Raw genomic sequence first — 26594 nt, forward strand, 5'->3', positions numbered from 1 at the left:
TTCACTGTATACCACCTATCTCTACTCTAAACCCCTTTACTTATAATTACTCTCCCCGCATTAGCATTAGTAAAATAGCTGGGTTTAGTTTTTCAGCAAGAAGGTGGCAAGCATGTGAGTTTCAAGTGGCCATTTTGTTAACTACTGCACGAGTGCATAAAGTTCCCTCCAAGCAAAAGATACGTCGTACTAAGTCGATGCAGCAGACGCATGCGCACTAAAGATTTTCGGTTAGCGGCCATTTTTGAATTACACTTGAGTTACTTATTAGTAAAACACATATGCAAGCTTCGTTTTTGTTTCATAAATGTTGTGTAGTGCATATTATTTCCACAATACAGGTTTAATGCGGGGTTAGCGGTTATATGAGAAGATTGCTTTCAAGCAAGTCTCTTTTTCACAAGCCTTTGCTCCATCAGCCTCTTGGGCTTCTGAAGGAGAAGCCAAACAATAAGAGGTACTCCATACAAGGAATACATCTGTATAACCAAAACATCTCAAATAATTCTCATTCAAAAAGCAGCACATAAAACAAGTTAAAATCTTAATTAATATATTTTTAGTTATGATATAAGTCTCATGTACTGCTGTCAGAGTGAATCACAATTAAAAACAAATGAATAAACTTGCAAATTATCACTAAGCCAAATTAAAAGTCAATATGAATATCAAAACTACTTAAATGACAGAACACAGCAATGAAAAGAAAATGGTTGCAGTGCTTTGGGTTATATGGACTGAAATGGCCGAATGCTGCAATCTTGAGTTTGGCTAAAGGTTTACTTTGAAAAGCTGCATACAACAATCTCCTTTCTGCTAATTGCAAGGAATTAGCTTCGGTATAGTTCTATATTCCAGTTCCGTAACCAGCAATGGCAACTCTTAGCCTCATAGATTTGTATGCACCCCCAGCTAAACACAGGAAACCACAATTGCCATCAAATGTTCCCATTTTAGATTTTAGTAAAAAAAACTACCAAGTATGGGATTGAATTAACTGTTTCCAGTCCATATTATTTCTTAGTCCAAGCTTCAACATATATTGAAACGCATTGCTGATGCCCTAGCACACTCCTCAATATCAATACTTCATTGTCAGCTTAGACAAACATGGGGAGGTAAAATGTCCCCGTGAATCAAAGGAGGATAAGTGGAGAGACAGCAGCAGGCTCCTTCTCAAGGTAATTAATATACATCCTAAAAGCAAAGGGAGCCTACCTTATACCTCTGACAGACCTAAATGTTTCTCCCTTACTCCCATAACAGGACAATCCAGGAGGTTGAATTGAGTAGGTCAAATAAAACAAGAAAGTTATGCAGCACATACCTGGCAAAGTATTAACCACTGCAAACCCAAGCGATGCAGCCAAAGTGTTTAGCAAAAGTATGGAAGTATGACCACGTGGCCACCTGCCAAATAGCAGCCACTAGCTAGTGAGAACAATGGAAACTGCCATGATCCTCATGGAATGAGTCCAAATGCCAGCTGGCAGATTTATCCTAAAAAAGGCATACCATATCTTGATTCGGAAGGTAACCCACCATAAGATTGTGCAGTTAGTTACCCCCTTTATCCTTCTTGGCTCACAAACAGCTGAGTATCTATTCTAACTACTAAAAACTGTTGACACAGCATGCCTGGTATCCAGTCTATGAACTCACTCCTCGTTTTTGGGGGTTGAGATGGAGGGTAGAAGGATGAATTTGATGAACTGGGTGATATGAAAGGTCAACAGGGTTTTGTATAAACACCGGGTAGTAGCAAAGCACCAGTTTATCGTGGTAAAACACTGTGAAAAGAGGCTGGACCAAAAGGGTCTGAAGTTCATCAACCTCATGGGCCAAAGTTATTGTCACCAATAAAACTGTTTTGTGCATCAGTGGTTGAACTGGGTAACTGCATTTTCTCAAATGGAGACACCATGAGGTATGTTGACACTAAATTTAAATACCACTGTGGAACAATGAATGGAAAGGTAGTGAATAAAGTAAACTTATCAGAAAGCACACCATGGGTGCCGACTTAAAAAAAAGAAGATTTGGGAAGAAGACGCATCCATGCAGAAAAGGTAGGCAAATAGACCTTTAATGATGTGACTGCTTAGCCCCGCTGAGCAAGAGGTGAAGCAAACTGTAGAACATCAGAAAAGTGCGAAATCCTTCCAACTCTACCCACTTCTCAGGTTTATTTCAGTAACCCGCATAAATGAATTTTGGGGCAGGTTTTTTGATGCATACTTCTAACTGCAGGTTCCTCATCTTTTGAATTCCCTCAGGTGCCAGACTAGATCCAGATATTTCCAGCAATTGCTCCAGTGCACCAAAAAGTTGTGCCAATAAACTCTGCGGCAGCATTGAACCGCCTCTGGAACTAATGGCACTGACCTGTATAGAGGTGCCATTTCTGCATGCGGATATCAGTTTCTTTCTACGCCCTTCTGCTCAGGTCCAGAGGTTCGCCCCCAGACGTTTTCTGTGTATTACAGACTCCTAAATCATTCTCTTCACAAAAGTGTTCTAGAGAAAATGTCTTGCCCAAAGGTTATAGGCTTCAAACTGTGACTGCTGGAAGCAGACGTTGTTCGCAGAGGTGCATGAAGTCTGCCTATGATAGACAGGCACTAATCATTTTTCGAACTTGCAACAAGTTGCTTTCTGATGCGCTTGGAGTCCATCAGGGAGTGAAACAGCACATCCCAGAGCACAAGAAACATGGCGGATCACACTCCAAGCATCAGAATTGCTACTGCTTCAAATCACAGGGCCAGTTCATTTCCAGGTCCCAATTCCCCTGGAAGTTACCATTGTCAGGTAAGTTGAAGGCAAAGTCTGTGGACATATCCCATCACAACCACAAGAAGTCCAAGTTGGTCATGTCATGCCACTCTCGCTCTGGAAGAGTCGTTGAGTCGACACTTGAAGGACCCATTCCAAGTTGGTCCTGGTACACCCCATGTTCCCTAGACCATCGTTGACCCAACAGCAAGTGCAGGCCATTCATGGAGGCAACTTGCCCGGCAGATGCCAGTTCCCTCTGGAGTGCCTTCAAGCCCCATAGAATTTTGCAGGACCCCAGTCAGCTTTCAATAAGCAGAGCCTGTCCCAGTCGGCTAAGAAAGCCCACACATGTGCCAAAAGCCACACCTAACCCATCGGCTCCTGCGCTGGCTCTTACTTCATTGGCATTGATGTAATTTTGACACTGACCCATACTTGCTCGATGACCTCTTATGAGATAACCAAAGCACCACCCACGACTTGGGAGCATTCCCATCAGCTCCACTCCCTCTACACCAGGCTAGACTAGAGAACCTATTTGGGTCAGAGTTGGACACTGTGACGGGCCTCTAAAACATTACACAAGATGAGAAGAAAGCAGATAATTTTCTCCCCCCCCTCCTCATTGCACTGATGCTGGGCTATATTTAGATATACAGTCCTCTAGTGGTCTGGATACTTATTCTGAGACAGAGTTGGAGTCTTCACCAAGGCCGGCTACAGAGTGGAATGCATTTTTCACAGTGGTAGTGAGCAGAGTTGCAGAAGTGTTGGAGCTTTACCTAACCACAGTGGAGAGAAAGGCAAACCTATTGGCAGAGGTCTTCCAGTCTCGGCATGCCACTTTAGAACTCGTGTTTCTCTTTAAAGAAGCTTTGACAATTAATTGATGGCGACCTTGTTCAAGCTGTGCTTGGTTCCTCTGGTAAGTTGCATTGTGGGTAAGTATCGTAGACCTGCCCCTGGGTACCCAGTCTTTTTGCAGTTGGTTCAGGATTCCACCAGCAGTTTCAACCCCAATGCATTCCTCTTCTGCGCTGCCATATAGGGACTCTGAGTGTGTAGATGTGTTCAAGAAGCGAGCCTCTCATCTGTCAGTCTGACTTTACAGTTTTGAAACCCTGGGTCACAGTGTGCATGCTCTCTGGGACATGGCCAGCGAAATCTTAGCAGCTGTTCCCAGGGAAAGTCAGAAGCGCTTTTGCTCAAACAATTCAAGACAGACACAACATAGCTAAGTATATGATGATAGCCAGTCTACATAATATGGTCTGTGTCGCTGTTGGCACCAGTGTGGTAATTTAGAGCCATGCCTGAATGCACACCACAACAATTTTTGGGGAATGTGTAGGTGTCCCTTATGGACATTCCATCTGATAGCTGCTGACATTTTGAACATAAAGCTGATTCTCTGCTGTAGCATTTCAATGACAGCAGGGCTACAGCCGCTCCTCAAACTAGCTATCTCCAGTCCATCAATTCCACCAACACTATTGAAAATACAGAGAATATTCTTGAGGTCTCACCTATTGCCAAAGGCAGCCCTCGCAGCCCATGCAACAGCCCAAACAGAATTTTTGTGACTTCTGAGTATATGGTGGCCGAGGCCGTGGTTGCCAGCAAGGACAGCATTCCTCTTCCTCTTCATCACCTTTTGCAACTGCAGCTAATCTGCTTTGATTCCCCCTCCCATGACCATGCACTGCTAGGCTTTTCACCTATCCAGCTGGTGTGAAGTTGCCTCAGACCAGTGACTGCTACAGGTGCTTTAGCACTGTTATACTCTCCCCTTTAAATCTGCTTCTTCTGTTCATCCTGCTTTTGTTCAGAGATCAGCATATCATGACTCACTCTTGCCCACGAAGTTTAATCTCTGTTGGCCAAAGTGACCATAGAGAAAGTTCCAGACACAGCGAGGGAAAGAGGTTGTTACTCCTGGAACCTTTTGGTACCCAAAAGGACAGAGGGTTTAGGCTGATATTAGACCTTCCATTACTAAACATCTTCCTTCAGAAGGATAATTTCCAGATGTTGACCTTGGCCCTGGTCCTCACTGTCAAGGGACTGGATGGTAGATTTGCAGAATGGATACTTTTATGTGTCCATCCTGCAGTCCCACAATTTTTTTCTTTGCTTTGTGGTGGGGTCTGAACCATTGCAATGTATTGTCTTGCCGTCCCCCAGTTGTTTAAGCAGGTTATGGTGGTGATATTCGTAGGTCATGTATACACTATTTCCATACCCCAACATCTATCTATTGATGGCAGGCTTACTGCAGTCAGTTGTAGACCACCTACATCTTAACTGTCATAATGCTGTCATCCCTGGGATTTTCCATCAACAAGCAAAAATCCCACCTGCTGCAGAAGATTTTCTTCAAAAGGCCTTTCCACCACCGCAGCGAGTCCACGGCTATCAGGTTATGATCCCGATGTTTCGGGCTCTCTCCTGGGTTGCGGCATCTATAGTTCTAAGTATCCGTGGCTTCCTGGTCTCATTCATCCTGCTGGTCTCTCTCGTCCCTTGGCACTTGTGGGATCCTCAGTGGAAGTTCTGCAGTGGGCCTAGCACTGGGGTTGTCGCTCGGAAAGCATCTGTATTTTGGAAGAGGCAGCCCCGGACCATTAATGTTGGCCAGCAGAAGTCAGCCTGAATTATGGCAGGTCATTGTCCCTACCCCACCCAGCTCACAGTAGCCTCCTCCTGGGCTGGGGCACTCACCTGGGGTAGGTGGAAGTCAGGGGCCTTTGGTCCCCAGAAGAGAAGAAGCACCATATCAGTCTTTCAGAGCTTCATGCCATTTGTTTGGCACTGAAGGCTTTATTCCACTCCATTTAGGGGAAGCCAGTCCAGATTCTGAAAGACAGCATAACTATCATGTGGCACTCTAATAAGCACGATTGCAGGTGCTATTCCACAATGTTCTGAGATTGCTCGACCTTCAAGGGATCTCTCTGATGACCAACCATCTAATTGGCTCTCTCATTTTCAGGACCGATGTGCTCAGCATGTGCTGCCTCGTTGACTGTGAATCGCAGATCATTTTGCTATGGCTGAAAGCACTCACTCTGTTGCACATTGTGGGCTGTAGCTTCAAGGCAGTATTGATGTATTGTCTTCCTGATGCATTCAGACTGTAAGCCCTGTAGCGACTGTGAAAAGCAGAGGTCTATTCCAATACTTATTCCATCTTCTTATGGTGCCTTGGGTCAGGCCATGACTCTAAGTCATGCGGTCTTGCCTCAGTATGCAACCCAGGACATCAAGGAAAGAAAGGCAAACGTTTTCATGGTGTGGGCTCACAACGACAAGCGACACAGGTGCTAATCCCAGGCCCACTTGAGGTCAGCATCCTTTCATTCCTCAAGTGGATTGGAAAAGTACAAAAAACACTGACCGTCTTCAAAAGGTAAGTCACTCAAACGCCCTCTCACAGGAGCTTCATCCTCGGAGCTCGAGTTGTTCTTGTGCCCTCCTCTCGATCAGCTCTGACGATGGATTCATCCCCGTACCACCCATGATCAAACCAGCCCAGTCTATTCCCAGAGTAGGATCTAGCTGGTTACTCCCTTTCACATGGGTCATTCCATCACTCTTTCACCATTCTATTCCCTGTCCCATCTCATGAAGGAGGAAGAGTGGTTGCATCACCTAGGATCCTAGACTGGCAATTAGTTGCTATATCAACCGCCAATAGTCATCAGGTCGGACAACCAGTCTTTTTGGCTACTGTAGCAGTAGGAAGGGCAAATTATTTCAGAAGCAGACGTTGTACTGATGGATCATCATCTGCATCAAAATGTACTAAGCCCCTGCAAAAATAAAAAGCCACTAGATAGAAACAAGGCACATTCCACCAGAGGCAAGTCATTGACTTCTACTCATGCAAGATGTGTTCCCATTGCAGCGATCTTCAAGGTGGTGACATGGGGGTACTTGCACATGTTCACCAAATACTACTAGTTGAACTCTGGAGTGCACAGCAATTTGCTAAATCTGTGTGCAAGATGTTCTCATCTGACTATCCATCAGCCCACATCCTGGAAAGGGATTGCTTGTGAATCTATTCAACATGCGATGGATCTACAGTGGAAGTATCAATTAGAAAAAAAAGTTACTTATCTTCAGTAACAATATTGCTAGTGGATACTCTATATTCCTCACCAATCTCACCCAACTCCCCGTCTGATGGCTGGATAGACAGGGAAAGTAGTAATAAGGCTCCAACTGGTGTTTTGTACTTCACCGTCTCTGTTTGAAGTCATTCCATCTGTTTGCATCAAAGGCATGGAAAAAAAACAGTACAAAATTGACATTTTTGTGCCAGAGCGAATGCTATATGCCTTCAGTGATGTCACCTGGCACCACTTCTGGCTCCGACACAGAGTCAGACCCGTCTACCAGCATTAATGAGCTTTGATACATGGGATAATTCAGGTGATAATAGGTGAGAAAGATAGAGTTTCCATTATAAACATTGTTACTTTTTATCAGGCATTGCAAGTGCATTGTAATCCAATCGGAAAAGTTCCACCCTCTGTACAAATATTTGGGCCATTGGATCCAGGGGTGACTCCAGTGATGGTGCTGAAAGTGATGCCGTGGGCACCAGGTTTGGAACTGTGAGAAATTGAGTTGTTGGTTGACTGGAGGTGTGAGCCCTGGTCAAGCAGCAACCACAACCCTTGTCAGGGTGAGGTACAAGCCAATCTTAAATTAACCTGTGCTCAACCCTCTGGTAGCTTGGCACAAAGCAGTCAGGCTTAACTTAGAGGCAATGTATAAAGTATTTGGTAAATACTTAACACAGAAATAACGTGAAAAACACCACACATTGAAGTATCCCACACCAATTTGGAAAAATTGTACTTTCATTAATAAACAAAATGACCAAAATTACACAAATTCAATGAGTTGAACTGAAGTTATGAGTTTTAAAGATTTTAGTGAAAATAGCACCACACACCACAAAGCGCCAACTGTGTAGACAGGAACAAAGTCACAACTTCAGGCAGGCTGCAATGGAGCACGGACCAGCTCCAGGGACCCAGTTGGGCCTGCTGAACAGAATGCCTTAAACCCTGGTTTGCGGAGTTTTGCGAGGATCCACGTTGAAGATGTGTTGTGCAGCTGAAGCGATGTGTTAGTTTCAAGATGTGACAAGGCTGTTATGCGAGGGTCTGTGTCATCATCAAGGATCTAGTTGATGGGCTTGGTATGCGAAGTCCAGCGTTGTCGTCAAGGCTTTCATCGACGATGGGTATTTAGGGCCTGCACTGAAGATGCATCGCGTAGTGGCTGTTCCAATGAGGCTACCATGACAATGCGGGTCTTTGCAAAGGGTCCAACCCACTCAGCTGAAAATATGCATCGGTTCTGCTCTGGTTTGTGCTGTGCAGTACAGTAGATGCATGGTGTCTGCTGGATCCACAGGCTGGCAGAGCACCTTGAGCCCACTTCAAAGGGTCTAGGACTAGGGTGGCACCACTTGGCAGAGTAGACTTACACATGGCAGAGTCCAGGTGCAGGTGCAAGGTTGTTTGGAAGCCTGTCATGTACCTGTGGCTTCAGATCAGGAGGCCACCCAACTAGCCCTTGGAGTCACTCTGGGTTCTGGGTTCAAGAGATACAGGTCCAGACCTTCTCACCCAGGCCAGAGGGCAGCAGATCAGCACAGCAATTCAGCAGGTCTTCAGAGCAGCAGTCCAGCACAGTGGCAGTTCTTGTAGCAGTACAACACTTCTTCCTGGTAGAGTATTCACAGGTTCAGAAGTAAACTGTCTGAGGTCCAGTATTTGTACTCAATTGTGCGTCTGAAGTGGGAAGAAGCTTCTAGAGGCATGCCACAGAAATGCACAGGCGCCCCGCCTTCATGGCCCTGGCTCCAGGCTAATGGCAGGGGTATGCTGTCCTTTGGGAGGAGACAGGACACAGCCTATTCAAGTGTAAGTGGTGCTGGGCCAAGCTCCTCCCTCCTATCTTTCTAGGATAGCCCATCCAGTCGCACCCCAGCTCCATGTTGTGTGTCGCTGTCTAGGAGGAATAGACAACGCCCAACTGTCTCACACACCCGGTCATGTGATCCAGACACACCAAATGGAGAAGGCAAGAAAATGCCAACTTTCTGAAAGTGACAATTTGAGAATTGTAACTTAAAATCCGACTTCACGATAAGGTAGGATTTTAAATTATGATTTTTAACCAACAACAATCTTCTACTTGGTTCATCATAGACATGTCACCTTACTATGGGTCGGCTTCCATTGGAGCCTTCGCATTTACAACCTTACTTACCTATTGTTAGCCTTGAAAAGTTGCTTTGTGACGAATCACATTTCGGCTGTTATCCAATATTGAACATACTGAAGATGGGTGTTTCAATATGAATGTACTGATGATTACAGAGACCTCTTTTCTTAAATAAACCATACAATTGAATCATAAATATATATCCTTACTTTATGGGCTTTCTAATGTTGACGTACTTCCTATTGAGTGCTGGGTTATCGTTTGTTGTTTAATGTACACAGTGGATCTTATGGAAAACCACTTCTACCAAGTTTGTATTCTATAACTTTTGAGACATTGGCTTTCTCTAAAGTGGTGCCGAAACCAGAGCCTCTAGAGGCACAAAGATGGTAGTGTCATGTTGGAGCGTCTGGATTCACCACATCCAAAGGCAAAGGTCCACCATTGTGGTGGCCAAGATGGTAGGTTGTCAGGCTGACCTGAATATGTCCTTCATGACCTGATGAAAGCCTTTAACCTACACAGGGTCAGCTGATGGAGTGCGAAATTCTGGCGTCATCTTTTTTATGGCAACCAGCCACAATGACAAGTAAGAGACTGGCATCAAGGAAAGGTGTTGAGTCTCGGAAGGGTCACAGGAGTGGTATATTTCCTTGTTGAAAAAGACCTCCCCTTCCTATCGTTTTTGGTGTTATTTTGTGAGAAGTCACTTTTGGAAATCGTTTCCTGTCAGGAAAGCTATCATAAAGGAGAAAAGGACTGTTCTGGGGGATCCCACTCTCTGATGGTCTTCGGGTGCATTGAAAAGTAGATGTCGCAAGCTGAGGGATCATGGTCAGATCAAGACCCCACATGCAGGTTTCACATTGATCTCACAAGGACATTTTTTTATAGCTGCTTATTGCAAACAGCTTTGCTACGAGTTTTCAAACGAAGACCCGCAACATGGCACCTGGGTGCATTACACTTCTAGGAAAGAGCTGCAACTTCCAGTCTTTTCGGAGGTGTTGCCACCCTGAATATGTTCCAGGCAGCAACCTAAGCTTCCATCCATTCCTTCAGCATTACTAGTTCAATGTGGATGGCCGCTGTGGGGCTGCTTTTTGACAATATGTGGTACAGCTCTTCTTTTTGTACACAAAAGCATGCCTCTGATTGTTTTGGCATCTGAAATAATGGGTCACTGACGTGACCCTCCAAAAATAGTTACTAACCGGGGTAATGGTTTTATGATGAATACTCAATCTTGTATTGGCAAGATAGATTTTGGTCTTATATAATATTTAATATTTAGTTCCTGTGGGACCAAATGTATTAAGAGTGGGAATAGCGATTTCCAAAATGCAATTTTCTCCTGAATCGCAGTTAGGAAATCACGATTCCTAGTGAGTTGCAAATTGACCTACCTCAAGAATTTTAATGAGGCAACTCGCAGACCACCATGCCTGTGATTGCTTTTAAGTAAAGCAATCTTTTTTTTTTCATTCAATGCACCCCATTTTTCAGGAGTAGGCAGTGGTCTGTGAGATCTCTGCCTGCTCTTAAAAAGAAACATATATGTTTTTTAATTCTCAAAGGAGAAGAGGTCCCGTAGGGTCACCTTCCCATTTGTGAATAAGTAGCCACCAATTTGATATTTGTGGTGAAATATTAATGCTTTGCGCCATGAATTTAGTTGCAAAACATTAATAATTACCACTGTAATTTGGTATTTGAAAGGATGCCCAAAATACACCCCTTCCAAGCACCCAATTGCAAATCCAAATTGAGATTCTGAAGAATCGCCATTTGGTGTTTGTTCATAAAAAAAAATGTTTGTTCTGTATGGCACAGGAAAATAAAGTGGAACTGACATCACATCCGCCGATGCGTTAACAACTGTGAAACAAGGCGCTTTAACGCCCATTTGCTCAAATAAAACGTACTAGATCCAGTCCAACGCCTGTGGATAATACAAAAAATAGTAAATGCAGGTGGAAATCAAATATCCTTAAAAAAGTTACCAAATATAACTTGTTTATTTAAATGGCGAAAAGTGGGCCAGTTGTCCGCAAAGCAACAACAAGGATTTATTGGTAGCTTAAAAGATTAAATATATGCTTATCACTTTAGGGCTAAAAATTGATGAAGGGTTCTATTCCAGAATGGAATCCATCCCAGAACACTTGACTCAACTTTGCCTTCTTCTTAAACCCCACCAAGAAAACCCCATAAAGTCAGCTTAGCAAAAACCTAACTCACATCATGTCAGTGAAATTAACGTTTATGTTGCTAGGCTTAAAAGAGGAACGTTTTTTGGTGACAGGCTTCACTATAGAACCCTTCTAAGTTTTCTGGCAGACTCCCTCATAGGCAACTTGACTAAACTAGGCAGGCATCAAATCAGTCCACCAGTCAGGGTTGTCTGATAAAACAGTTGAGAACTCCATCTAGTTAAAGGATTTGAGAATCCGAGTATCTTAAAATGCATGCGAAGGGGCATACCTCTCTGACAATACAGCATTCAGTTTTTGGAAGACACTCCCTTATGCAACTATTTAGAATTATTACCCAGTCTGCGACACTAACAGACCTTCTGGACCAGACATGCTTTTCGACCTTTAGCTTATAATTTAGCCTCGATTTCCAGCTAAGTTTATTAATAAGGCATCTCGTTTTAAATGCTATCACCCTTGTACCTATTTTTGTCACGCTTGAATTCTGTATACTTTCCCAGCAAAGCATCCTTTTAGCTTAGACACATTCCTGTCTAAGACGCAGGCTGTCACCTTTGTCTAGTTGCAACTTTTCTAATCCTCTACGAGTTTTGAAACCATACCAAGATCTGTAGCGCGAGACAATAAATGCAGCATGCAGACCATATGCACTTTTTCTGGTGAGTTGTCAGAATGATAATGCCTCCTTTTCGGAAGACACGTCTTCCATCCGTATGATTTTAGGCCTCAAAAAGTTAAGTCACCAATACATAGACATTAGTTACTTGAAAGCCTCAGTTTCGAAACAGAGCGCAGGGATCACTTCTCACCTAGCCAATCACTCAAAAAGGAAGGTAGCACTAAAGGAGAGTGATCAACTGAAGCAAATGCAGCATCTGTAGGGCCTGGCACAAGCATACATTTTCTAACTGCTATTTTAGCCCCCGAAAATCTCCCTTAGGTTACCTGTAAGCAAGATAAACCCCTCTCTTTTGTTTTGTACTTTCTTCACACACACAGGACAGGACACCCTGTTGCACCCCTGAAATATTCATGGGTGCTCATGTGGCACACATACATACCCCTAAGGGCATGTATGTGCGCCACATGGCACTTTGAAAAATGCATAAAAGTACATTTTTCAAGGAAATCGCAAATTACCACCAACTTGAAGTTGGTGGTAATTAGCGATTTCTTAAGTTAATTCGTACAATTTGGGTGCTTTCAGAATTACATTTAAGGAATCGCAATTTGCGATTCCTTAAATGCATTTGCAAAATAGGGAATCGCAAATTTTGCAATTCCCTATTTTGCGATGGCCTTTTAGGATGATACATCCCAAAAGGCTTTTTCCCGTTCACAAACATGCCGATTCTGAGATTCGACCCGTTTGCGAACGGGAAAAAGGCTTGTTACATATGCCCCAAATCTGTATAGCTTTTGTTTTCTTCCAAGAGTCTCCTTTATTTTCATATAAACGAGAACACGTTGTCAATAGCACTTTAATGGTGGTTATGTATAAATAAAAAACATTCTCTGGAGCCACATGAAAGTTGTGAGTTCGGTCCCATGTTTCTCATTTGAGACGTACAGGTCTGTGTACATTTGGGGTACTGGTGCACAGTGTCCTTCTCGTTAAGATGGAACCTAGTATTTTCCTGACCACGTTCTTACGTTACACCCTAATACAGAGGTCTTCAAACTTTTGTAGGTTGAGCCCGCCCAGCTGAATTTTTTTAGATGTTGGGCCCCCCACCACCTGACAGAAATTTCTGGACTCGACCGCCACGCGCACATTCCGGGCATATTCAGCGAATACCATTCAATACAATAAGAGTGTTTAGTAAACTGCAGGTTTGTGAGTGGGTGGGTGTGGTGAAATGACAGAGGCTTATTACACAGCTCAAAACACCACTTGTTTTCTAGGGCTGTCTGAATGATCAATGACTGATAATAAAAGGGAGCAAAGATAAAAAAGTCACATTACAAATGAATCGACAAAAAGAAGGGGGGACCGGGAGCTCGTTAACATTACAAATGAATACATACTTATTTATAACTATATTTAGCAATTTGCAAGCTGTTTAAACACATGGCTGACTGGCATTTTGCGCGCCTTCCTGTGTAATTTTAAAAGAAACTTTCAGGGACGTTTTAAGGATTTTGTGGCCTGTGGGCCAAATGTATTTTTGGGGCCCCTGTTCAGACCAGCTTTGATTTTATTATCTAGTCTCAGCTCTTTCATGCCTTCTTTGGTCAAATACTAAATGTGTGTACATAGGATATTCAGGGATAGTGATGTGTGTTTTCAGTTTGTAACACAACAGCAGTTCACTAATATTACTGTAAATAATCTGTCACACCCTTCTATTTCAAATATGTGAGGTCATGTATTGATCTAAAATAAACTTTTTATATGGATGTTGCATGATGCATAAACACATTTTGTCTGCAAAATGTATGTTATAGACTTATACACATTGAAAATTAATGATTGAAAAACGCTATTTACAACATTGTGTTTTAAAATGATTCAAGGACCCCCACCCCTCCCCCACACACACACACACACACACTCCCACCCCCTTTGAAAGGCTGGGGCCCTGGGCCAGAGCCTACTTTTTGTTTTTTTACAGAGATTTATATAGCGCGAACTTGACCTGAATCAGGTATCAGAGAACTTTACATAGCACCAGTTGCATTACATGAGGACATATTCATTTTCTTTGTCAGGCACGGGGAGAATAAGTGATTTGCCCAGAATCACAGGATGTTCAGCTTCAATGCTGAGGCTCAAACTCTCTCCGTTCTGGGAAGTGCTAACTCTCCCAGGTGGGGGTTAATTTATAGAGCTGAAATGCTTCAGCTGCAGTGGGAGGCAAGGGGTCTCCTCTGCTGAAACCGAAAGCGTGTCTGTTTGTTTGCTTTCGTTTTTAGCAGAGGAGACTCCATGCCTCACACTTTAGCTGAAGCTAACAGCTCCGTGAATTAACCCCCTCCTGGGAGAGTTACCCAGACAATAGGACGGGCACCTCCTGCCCCATCGATCTCCCCTCCCTCCCCCTTCCACATACCGGAGTCCTCTAAGAAGATTTGCACGGAGGGAACAAAGGGCAGATTGCAGTGGAGGACGCGCCCCCCCTGGGAAGGTGTCACGCCCCCCCCAGGGGGGCGCGCCCCACAGATTGAAGAACACTGCCCTAATAGAAGGAAGCAATAGAGAGGACGCCACAAAAAGCTTTACTCTTCTCAACTTAAAGAACTTTGCTCCCCCATTTAATTCAAGTTTTGCAATTATGTTTCTGAGTTGAAATACTGTACCTCAAAAATTTGTGTTCATGGAAGCTTGCCTTGCACAATTAACTACAAAATCCTGGTCTGTTTCAATCCCTGCCCCGTTACATTACCCTGTACATGTTTTATATTGTTATCCTTAATTCATATCAGATGGGCCTACTCCTGCTTGTCATAAAAACCACGCTGGCCTGACCTTATTTATAATGCTAGGGAGCAGAACTTAAGGTGTTAATGCACTCTCATATTCCACCTGGCTCTCTGTACTGACACCTAACTCCTGGGCAATGCATTAACCATTTTTATTTCCTTTCTCTGCAGTTCTGATAATATCAGGATTAACAAAACAGTTTGGATTTTCTGTTGCACAATAGTTGCTGGGTACCTTTAGTGGTTTTCGTATGTTTGTTGCATGACCTTCATTGTTTCTGTTACACAGAGTGTTTGCATAGATCATGGGAATTTCTCATGGATATTATTTCTGGCAAATTCCTCACCTTGTGAATTATCTCCAGAGGACTCAGACTGGGAGGGAAAACTTTCCGCCACTATGGCTGTCCAGCACCACCGGGTGGTGCCATACAGTTCAAACCATGACACTGGAGTTGGAGTGCAGGGGAGATGGCGTAGACGCACATACACACTGGTGTCAGTATATGCCCCCCCCCCAAATTACAGGCTACTGCACTCAAGACGTTGGCAAATATACTTCTAGAATCGACCGATACCATTCAATTGGTGGGCGGGGACTTCATTGATGTCATGGATAGGAAACTGGATCGCACAGGGTCGACGCAGGCTAAGATCACCCAGATACCACTGGCTCAGATGATTTCCACGATTGGTCTCACTGACGTCTGGAGGTGGCTACACCCATAGCAACTTACATACTCCTTTTATTCGGCCCCCCATAAGACGTTCTCAAGACTAGACTATATCTTTATGTCCAGACCAGACTTAACCACGCACTCTACCGCTGAATACAGGGCGAGGGGAATTTCGGATCACTCGCCTTTACTGATCAAAATAGGTCACAGACGCTACACACCGGGGACCACCTGGCGTCTGGACACCTGGGAACTTAAAAACCCCGTATTCCTGAAGGGGATGCGGACCGATTTGCGAGTCTACTTAGCTGATAACGAGGGAACGGTGGACTCAGGAGTAACCCTCTGGGAAGCCCTGAAACCGGTTATGAGAGACAGGATAAAGTGTAGAACTAGAGAGGAGAGGGAAAAACTTCAGGGAGTAGTGGCGGATGCCGAACAGACTATCGTTGATCTTGAAAGAGACCACCTGTGCACCAAATCCCCTTTAGTGTTGAGAAAACTGGTAGATGCACAACGGCTTTACAGGGACTTAGTGACGAACGAGGCCAAGACACAAAACCTGGCAACCCTTCACCGTTTATATGACGTGGGGGACAAATCGGGCAGACTCCTAGCATGGCTTAGCAGGAAGGAAGAGGCGGCGCGGTGGATAGAACAGGTTAGGGATGCGAGCGGGGGCCTTGCGAATCAAGACGCGCGCATCGCGGAGGCCTTCGCTGTTTACTACGAAGGTTTCTATGCAGCGAGGGACTTCAGTTCGAGCGATGATGCTCTCCGGTACATGAGTCAGGTTGAAGTCCCATCCCTGGACCTGGAATCAGTCAAAGCCCTGGACGCTGACATTACGACAGACGAGATTTCATTAGCAATAGGTAAACTGAGGCCTGGAAAGGCCCCGGCCCCAATGGATTCCCGGCAGAATTTTTTAAGTGTACTACGGACATCCTTGCTCCGCACTTGAGAAACCTCTTCTCGGGTTCCTACCGAGATGGGAGACTCCCCGCTGACCTCTCTGCGGCAATAATCGTCCCCATCTATAAAGATTGTAAACCGAGAGAGGAATGCTCATCCTACAGACCTATATCCCTCCTCAACACCGAGGTGAAGCTCCTCGCGACTATCTTGGCGCTCCGGCTACGGACGGTGATACCGGATCTGATTCACCTTGACCAAACCGGCTTCCTCCCTGACAGAGCCACAAAATTCAATCTCAGACGAACACACAACTGGCTTCAGGAGGTCAGCGCAAGAGAAGCACCGCATTGGTTCCTCTCCCTTGATGCGGAAAAGGCCTTTGATGCGGTTCATTGGCCGTTTCTGACAGGGGTACTAGAAAAATTCGGCTTCGGCCTCAAATTCCGAGCCTGGGTTCGTCTCCTTTACACTGCACCGCGAGCCAGGATAAGAGTGAACGGGAGCATATCCCGAGAATTCCGGATCCAGAGAGGGACTCGCCAGGGGTGCCCTCTGTCGCCCCTTCTCTTTACACTCACCATTGAAATCCTGGCGGCCAGGGTCCGACAGAACACAGCAATTAGCGGTTTCAGACTAACGAACGCAGATACGGCCCAGGAAAAGTTGTCCCTTTATGCCGACGATGTCCTCCTATACATCACAGACCCGGAGACGACCATCCCGGAGCTATTCCGAGAGCTGGAAAATTATGGTGCCCGGTCTGGATATAAAATTAACTGGCATAAATCGATCTTATATGACCCAGGGGGGTGGACGCTGGATGACACTGCCCCAACAACTAATAACTACTACGGAGGGCTTCCAATACTTAGGGATTTTTATAACCCTCGATAAGGCACTCTCACTCCAGCGAAATGTAGCTAGGGTTATACAGAACTCGACCGCAGACATGGAAAGATGGCGACGCCTGCCACTCACCCTCTTAGGACGAGCTTCCCTCTATAAAATGGTTATACTTCCCAAATGCCTGTACGCCCTTCAAAATGAATATTATTCCCTCCCAGATACACTGTTCAACAGACTACACTCGGATCTTAGGGCATTTCTGTGGTTAGGAAAGCAACCTAGGATAGCGCTGACCACGCTTCAGATACACCAATATAGTGGCGGTATCTCACTCCCAAATCTGGAAGCTTACTACTGGGCGGAACACACAACCCCAATTAATGAATGGCTCCACTTACCGGTAGACCATCCCACCTATGCCCTAGAACGACACACACTGTCCACACACAACCTGTTGCACTACTTGTACGGAGGGTCGACGCAGCGCAAACTACTCCCGGCTACCCATACGACACTATGAGCGTGGAATAAAGCAATGAAACGCACGGGTTGGGACAGGACCCCCACTCGTCAGACACCCCTCTGGCATTGTGCGTGGCTGCGTGAGCTACACAAATTAAAAGGTTTCAAACGATGGGATGACATTGGTATCTCCACCTTCGGTGATGTTATAGCCAGGGGAGAGCTAAAGTCCTTCCAAACAATGAGAGCTGACTATGGCCTGCAAAGCTCGCAGTTGTTCAAGTACACCCAGTTTAGACATGCGTGGAAAGCGCAACAGATACACCTGTTAGAGTTGCCGGAGTACGCTCCGCTAGAGGGGCGGCTCCTGCAGGAGAGGATCCAGGGGAAAGCAGTCTCACTTACGTATAAAACACTAACCAACAATATGCTGGGTGACCTGGCAAAGCTTAGAGATACCTGGGAGAGTGAAGTGGGACCACTAGAAGATTTAGACTGGGAGTTAGTACTGATGCACCCCCGTGAGGTAGCGATAAAATCAAGGCTCCGCCTCATTCAGTATAATATACTGCATAGGACATACTACGATAGGGTACGGCTGTATAAAATGGGGAAGATAGAGAACGACAGATGTCTCCGATGTCAAGGGGCTGGGGGAGGCTTTTATCATACACTATGGGACTGCACAGTGATCCAAATATACTGGTCCCAAGTCTTCTCAGAACTACAGGATGTACTGGGAGTCACGGTGCCGCAGGAGCCGAAGCTGGCTCTATTAGGAATGTCCAATGATGTGGATTTGCCACGCCCACTTTTGATTTTCCTGGTCCTAGCACTGGTGGTGGCCAAAAGGGATATCGCGAAACGGTGGGGGTCTCCTACTCCTCCTGACCTGGAAGAATGGAGGCAAGGGTTAGACCTTTACATGGCAGCTGAAAGGGTGACGTACAAATCCAGAGGGTGCCCTAGGAAGTTCCACAGAATCTGGACTAAGTGGAGACAATACCATGGACTGGATGGGGGTCTGGGAAATGATTGAGCTTAATGGGGAGTTCTTAGTCCAAGTAAGGGTGGGCGGCTGGGGAAGGAGGGGGGTAGGGAAAATTGGAATCTTGATGCATGGTCATTTTCTACGACTATACAGTATACTGCATGTTCACAGTGTGTTCTCCTGGGAGGGAGGGAATGATATTGGAGGGAGAGGCGCAGCTGCATGCGTGACTATAGTGTTCAATTCTATGCAAGCAAATAAAAATGTTTCCGGGAACAAGTTGGGGAATGGGTCGTGGGGGGGGGGGGAGAAAAATAGAAAAGCAGATGCAAGGACCTCCTCATGAAAAGTGTTATTCGTTTTCTTCCACAATGCATATAGCGCCTTTATGGACAATGTTGTACATACTTCCGGATGCGGGCCTGAGAGCTTGGTAATGTGTTATTTCACGTAGTATGCCTTGTTTATCTCAAAGGAGGAGTGTGGATGAATATGTTTATGCACTGTGTATATCTGCAATAAAAACTAAGTTTAAAAAAAAAAAAAACATGACACTGGAGTACATTAGGTGCCAGTCGATGCACTGGCATCACCCATCAGTTCCTGCTTTTCCATGCCTCATTGCCCGCGTCTAAGGATTTGTCTCGGTTTCTCACCAATGAAATTTCCCCACATTTCGACAGGAACTAGGTCAAATGGGTCCTCCTAAACATTCAGGTTTGAAACGGCATCACAGATGCTATAACAAGATGTCCTTCTTGGATACACATGACCATTGAGTGTAGTGTTTTGGTTCTGCTTGCACTCTCATACACCAAAGGTCATGAGGGCTCAAGAGCTGTTTGTAGCTGAGGCCTGCAGGTTTACGCCTAAGCAATCTATTTCACTCACAGGTAAGTCTCCTCAATGGGAATGTTCGCCAAAACGATATTCCCATAAAAAACACAAAGTGCCATAGAAATAAGTCCTCTTCCTCCTCGTGAAAACCGTTCTACTTCGGGGGTCATTCTGCATCTCAGTGCTGTTCTCATGTGCCAAACTCTTCCTTGTCATCAGAGTAGATACCAATCTTGACGCAAGTGAGACCCGAATTTCAGCATCCCTCTGCAAACCTTGTACAAGTTGAATCAATCCAACCTGCTATGCTGTATCTGTTCAGGACTGCTCCAGTATCCTCTGAACCTTCGTCCAAGAGGGAGCTTATTCTAGCAGGCTTTGTTACTCCCACCCCAATGCCTCTAGATGCCACTCTTTCACGGGCTACAGCTCCTTAAAATTATCCGCAGTCTACCAAGGTGCCATCACCCCTCTGTACCAGGGCAGGCATTGCCCACAGAGTCGACTACTATGTTGCCTTCAAAGTTCTCATAAGGTCATGAAAATGATGCATTGGGTCCCCTTTAGCAATGATGCTGGCTTGAGTCAGGAGTTAGAAAATGTGAGTGGACACTTCAACAGATGGAGATAGTAACTCCTCTTCTGGTCATGCTTCAGAGAAAGTGGAAGCCTTGTAACTGAAATTGACCTTTGTGGTTGGAAAGTCTAACTTTTTGGCTGAGATCATACGGACCGCCTCATCAGTGCACTGGCATAACGAAACTTGAAGGGGCCTCCCTGCAAGGCACGTGGAGAGGCCCACTCTGGGCTCAATCAGGAGCTCTGTAGCCAGAATGCTGTGCTGAGGGGGCCCCCAGGAGCTTGGGGGCCCTCGCACCACGGGGACTGCGGAGGCCTGTGTTACACCACTGCATCAGAGAAAGAGCCCTTGCATCCATTCAACACAGGGCATTTTTCGTCCTGTCCTAAATACCACAACTTGTTGTCTTCTCACTTGTCACAGAAAAGTCTGGTTGTCCACATTTCCTCCTCAAAGCAGAACACAAATGCCTTTCCTACAATGTCTCCCGACAGAGAATCGAAAAAGTTTGACTCTACAGGTTGAAAGATCTTTCTTGACTAATTATGCCCATAAATCCAACCTCGCTCCCTCACAGAGCAAACCATCAAAGGGGCTTTGCTTGAAATGAACCGTATTAAGTCTTCTCCTCCTCCTCTGAGGATAATCAACATTGAGGAAACTCCTCTGCCTTTTGTGATTGGGTCTCGGATCCCACTTTTGCAGGTCTTATGTCTGCCTGACCATATAGCCTTCTACATCCCGGTGTTTCATTTTGCCAGATGGTGGGTGAGCACCGCTCTGTGTTATCTGAGGTCAAGGTGGTTCCAGCAACAGAAGAGACTTACAGCTGAAGTGCGTTCATCTTGCTCTGTGTTGGTGGATGACCCCTTGAACCTTTTTGTCGGTCAATCCTCCAGAGCCTCAGGCCTCCATGTTGAAAGACACCTCCTCACTTAACTGGGGTGCACAGGACTGTGGTCAGCATCAGAGCAGCACCTGCACATAATGTTCTCAACTACAGATAGTCAGTCTTGCATTGAGGGCATTTTTGCCTTTCATGTCAGGGAGCTACATTCACATTCTGTCGTACAACGTCACCACTGTCCATCATGTCAACAGACAGTAGCACAATGTGGGATCATAGGCCCTTCATTGGGAGGTGATTCGTCTGTTGAAGCGGGTTCCTGTAACAAGAGGACTTTTAGCCACCTCTCACTGGAGAACCATGAGCGGGAACTGCATCCTGAAGTGATGGAGGTGATCTTCTCAAGATTGTGGTGTTCAGCATGGATCTCTTTGCCAGAGCCCAAAACACAAATTGTCATGAGTTCTGACCCATACATTTACCTCTAAATGGTTCCCTTGTGTCTGCCTTCAGGTTCATCTGATCTCATTGCCTGCTGTACACATTTCTACTGATACAACGTCTGTCAAAATTACTGCAGCAGCTGTGAGAGGATCAGGAATAGTTAATTCTCTTTTCCCTAAAATGAACTTGGAGGATCTGATACACCTGACTGATAATGATGTGGCTATCATCTTGGCAGATACAAAACCTTCCATCAAATCACCCTAAAAAAAGTTGCTAGACTATGTTTGTCCAGTTGTACAAGTCAGAAAGCAATGACCCTTTAAGTTTCGCCTTTCCAACCTGTTGCGATTTTTGTTTTCTCTTACACAGTAAGGTCTGGCAGTGGTCACTTTTAAGGGCTAACTGATGGCATCTCTGCCTTCATACATTTTCCTAATCAACCTTGCAAGTTTAAATCAACATTAGTAGTGCGTTTTCTGAAAGGTTTGCCCTTTGCTCGTTCCCTCCAACTCTATTTGTTGATCCCCTCCGGGATTTGGACCATTTTGTTTTTACTTTCTTCAAGGTTTCCTGCTATGATCTGATGTGCAGTTTTCCTCTTCATGTTCTTAGCCTGAAAACAGTTCTGTTAGTGACAATCGCGAGCAGGGCCAATGAACTTCTGGCCCCATCTATCTGTCCACCATTTGCAGTTTTCTCTCTGGATCAGTTGGTATTTTGCACCTGCCTATCCTTATTACCCAAGATGGTTTCTGCATTTCATATGGCTCAATCTATTACTCTTCTATGTTTCTTCCCTCCTTCACATTCAGCCAATCAGGAGGAGTGACTTCATAGACTGGACCCCAGGGGTGCAGTGTCTAATTGCATTGAATACATTCATCACAATAGAGTGGATGATCAGCTCTTTGTGGGCCTTGCTGAAGCTAAGAAGTGCAAGACAGTGACCAAATGCACAATTTCTCCCTGAGTCATCCTCTGCATCAAGAACTGCTATGCCCACTATGGTTGCTTCCAAGGCCCTCTCCAGAGGTGTCATGATTGCTGACATCTGATGTGTGTCTGCATGGCTATCTTTGCATAATTTTACCAAGAAGTATTGCCTCAACTCTCAGGTAAACCTTCACCACCACTTACATAAAAAAGCACTTCCCATATTGTGCCTTCTTGTTCAAGGAGTACTCTTCAATGAAAACCCAATACAGTTAAGTAATTTTCACCGGCTATGCTCCACATGACATTTTATTGTTCACATTTCAACCACTCCTTGTTGTTTTAGGTCTGGTGGTAGCCCAGACCTTTTGATTTTAATAAAAGTATATATAATGCATTTACTTATAAGGTTTTTCAACCAGCATTTTTCATTTGTCTGTTGTTGTCATTCACATTTTTCTTTTGCCGACAACAGCACACAGCATGGGCAACTTTCAGCCCACTTCAGCCTTTGGCAAACTTCATTCTGAGTGATAGCATTCTACCCTTTAACAAGCAGCATATCCACACACAACGTAGTTCCCTTCAGTGCCAGGGGCTACTATGGTACTGTGTGCTTTTAGAGACCAAAATAATAATTTTGCTTTTTTCCCATTTTCTTTAATGTTGGTGAGAGCAATCAGTCGCCCCACAACAATGTGTTATAAAAAAACCATGGCAAAACAAAAAAACAAGCATTAACATAGCAAAAGGCTGGCCACTAACTTTAGTTTAGACCAATTGGCTTTGGCACTGCTTGTGTTTTTTCAAACCTTGCTAAGAGAATGCGCTTGGAGAAGGACGTATTCAATCAACCAAGAAGATGTCAAGGATTAAATTAGTGTTGATGTTACATACCCTCTTTGTCCCAGAAATGTATCCCCTCGGCAGAACTTTTTAGTGTACATGAAACCTGCGCCCATTTCTGCATATATTCGGTGTCCTGAGTATCTACCTAAGCCTGCTTGTGTGCTCTCTGACTGCATGTGTACTGTGGGTCTGTGGTGCACAGTGTGTATGTGTTTATAGGTGATTGTCTAATAGCCTGTAGTCTTGGTTTATTGTAGGCTTATGCACACAGGTATAGGTATGAACTGTTATGTGTGTATGTAAGTGTGTTCATGAATGCACATGGATTTTGAAGATGTGTTGCTCTGTAAATGTGCAAGTACCTTTGATCATGACAGTGTGTGTTTCTCTCTCTATTCATGCAGTATGCAAGAGCCAAACCTATTAACTTTAGTAATGTTGGTTTGAGTGATACTCTTCACAGGAAGAATTAGGTTTAAGAAATTGTTATTTTCTTGCTGAAAATCCTTCACAGTTCAATGGAACAACTCGTCTCTAAAGCCGGGTCTGGTGACTCAGTGGACTACTGCGTCTACAGCAGGGGCCTGTGTTCGGCCTTCTGGTCACAGGTTCAAATCTCGGCGGGTACACTCAACCTTCCATCCATCTGAGGTCGATAAAATGAGTACCATTGAGTTGGGTAACAACAAACATCTGTTATTCAGCGCCAAGATACCGGTAATGGTGACCGTGCGCTTTACAAATATACATGTTATGGTATGTCATGTTATGTTATGTTATTTTCCTTCCCCTTGTTAAACTTTGGTTACCAAGAAGCAGCCGGTAATCTGATGTTGCTGTGAAGGTTATTTTTCTTTGTAGGCCATCACGATAATGTTAGTTTGCCTCATTTAATGTAAATTGTAAAGTAATGACCTCCCTTTTTTGCCTCTTTAGATGTCAACTGCACAGTTCTGCAACATATGCAGTGCCAAGCACCGAGGCCCAGGCAGCGCCATTTTAGAGATGAAAAAATAGCATGACTTCATTCTTATACTGCGGATGTCGTTTTATGTTTCGTCTGAAACTAATATGAAGTTACGTTGTCAATATTGTATTGGAAAAACTATAGATGTGCAGGAGAAAAGCTTATTTGTGTTGTCGGGTGTCTACTGGCGGATAGCAGGTAGATATAGGTTATCTCTGTAAAAGCCGTATACACATATAAATGTTCTTTAGCTTTGTACACAATGTCATTTACACTGTATATTCTGAAATAATTTAATCATTAAACTAAGACAAATAAATATATTTATTGTGATTTATTCCATAGTACAATTGTATACTAAGCATCACCATTTAGCAAAAGTGACTTCCACCTTCCACTAATGCATTATAACAAGACCAGAACTCACCTTTGACTTTCTTTCAATAGTTGATTGTATGTTTTGGATTTTAACTGACTGTTCATCATGGTTTCTCCCTAAACTTACTTTTGATTTCTTATATTACACCAGAAATTAAAAGGATCCCCCCAAAATGTTTTACTCATGTTTGCTAAAATCTTTTGATTAAGGGTCGATTCATATATAGGTGGTATGTATACTCTGTCGAAACGATAACATAGTATACGTACTGCCAACATGAAGGTTTGCCCGCCTGATTTAAATGCGGACTGACCTTCAACTTGGCCAAGGTGGACACTACTCTGCCTCTATCGTGGCTAAACCTACTCCAACAGCCCTGGGAGTAAGGGCCGTCGTAGAAATAGCTAAATGTCGCGATTTGGATGGGCGGACATGTAGTTATTTTTTTACTGTTTCTTACCGCCAGCTAAAACCTAGTGTAAAGCATCAGTAAAATAATTATAATAATCCCCCCCCCCACCTTGGGAGAAGACTCCTATGATGAGGGGAGCATAATATGTTTTCTTTTCATAAAGGAAATCTCAATTTGCAATTTTTTTGTTGAAAATTAAAAAGGATTACTGTGTTCAGTGCTGGGATTGGTCTGAGCGCCTCGGTTCGGCACTCAGACATAGACTCGGAGCCTGTATTGGTTTCTCCACCCAGCTGTACAACACAGCTTGGGTGTAGAAATGCTAAGTCCACATGACATTTTGGCCGGCCCCCAGAGAGACAACCAAACCGACATGCACACTTGGCAGTGCCCACCACTCACCCCTCCTGCTAAATTTTGCAGCTGCAGCATCAGTGTGGGTGGCCAGGGCCCTCCCACGGCTCGGAGCCTGCAGGACGAATAAAGAAATGATAGAAAAAAAATGTATTATCATTTTATTTTTGTCCTTTGCCTCTGCTGGCTTTCAGCAGGTGGGGGGTGACACTCCTCCGCTATACTGGAGGAGCCGCCCCTGTCTAGGACTCAGTCACTCCACAAATCGTTGTAATGTTGATGTCAAAATTGCACCTACAACACCAGAGACAATGAAGAAGAAAGTTGTCAAGTTCAGAGCATTGTTTCCACATACAATATGGCTCATATCTGTTCTCGAGGACCAGTGTTCCACCTAAGCCGCCATTAGTCTTTGTACCTAAAGTATGGTTGTTTGACAATTGCAGGAAAATGGCTGATTTGACTTCCCTGAAGCAGTTCAGCTACTCTCTTTAAAGAATACCTGTATTCACTGTGGCCTACTATCTAAATCTTCTTCAAACATTGCTATCCCTCAGACAGAGGTTCCTTCATGTAAGGGCTTAAACCCCAAAGAGGACGTCAACCTGCTTCCAGTGTCTCTTTAATGTTTTTAAAAAAAATGTTTTGATTTATCCAAATAACACAAATACCCTGGATACACAAGTCACATGAGAAGATACAGGAGGATTTCAAGTTACAACCACCACAGGATGGGGTGGCCATATTACCAACAAATGAAGCGATCATCATCCAATTACAGTCAATAAGGGCTGCATTTATGCAGTGTGGACCTCTCCATACACATGATGAGTAAAGTCTTATCTTTTTGCTTTCCCTGAACCTTCCTGTGCCGGGCTTAATGCTTCTTCCTCGTCTCCCATTATCAGCCCATAGTAGTTCAACCAAGGGGTCCAGATCTTTTTGAATTTGCGTGGGCAACCCCTAGTCTTGTATGTTACTCTCTCTGCCACCATGTATTTGTCCATACAAGCTTTCCATTCAGTCAGTGTGGGGGGTGGGGGGAGGGGTCGGGGTTCCCCAGTAGCGGGCCATGCCTCTTTTGGCTACCACTAGCCGTAGGTTGCATAAAAGAGGTTTACTACATGGTAGGTCTATTTCCGTGGGGATTCCTAGTAGGACATACTTAGCCTCTTGTTCCAGTTGTGCTCCTAGTATATTGTTCAGTTCCCCCATTATCTGAACCCAGTATGTCTTTGTTACTGGAGTTCCATAATATATGAATCTATATGCCCAGCTCAGCCTTGCATCATAGGCATTCAGGTGTATCTGCTCTCCCCATAGCATGCAGCTGTGCTCTGTCGAAGTAGACTCTATGTAAAATCTTTAAATTGTATGAGACGCAGCCTCCGCTTTATGGTCACCTCCCTTGGGTGCATTAGGGCCGCCT

General features: G+C 44.6%; 1 protein-coding gene across 1 annotated transcript in view; it reads left to right on the plus strand.

The window, feature by feature from the left end:
- The window catches only part of VPS41 (VPS41 subunit of HOPS complex), an 841276-nt gene extending 816937 nt beyond the window's left edge, over positions 1-24339 (plus strand). Inside the window, exon 29 of the mRNA XM_078688207.1 lies at positions 23990-24339. Coding sequence (XP_078544333.1) covers positions 23990-24070 — 81 coding nt within the window. The 3' untranslated portion in view covers positions 24071-24339. The remainder of the gene's footprint in view (positions 1-23989) is intronic.
- Positions 24340-26594: the final 2255 nt, after the last annotated feature.

Source organism: Lissotriton helveticus, chromosome 4_1 (assembly GCF_964261635.1).
Source record: "Lissotriton helveticus chromosome 4_1, aLisHel1.1, whole genome shotgun sequence".
Taxonomy (NCBI): Eukaryota; Metazoa; Chordata; class Amphibia; order Caudata; family Salamandridae; genus Lissotriton; species Lissotriton helveticus.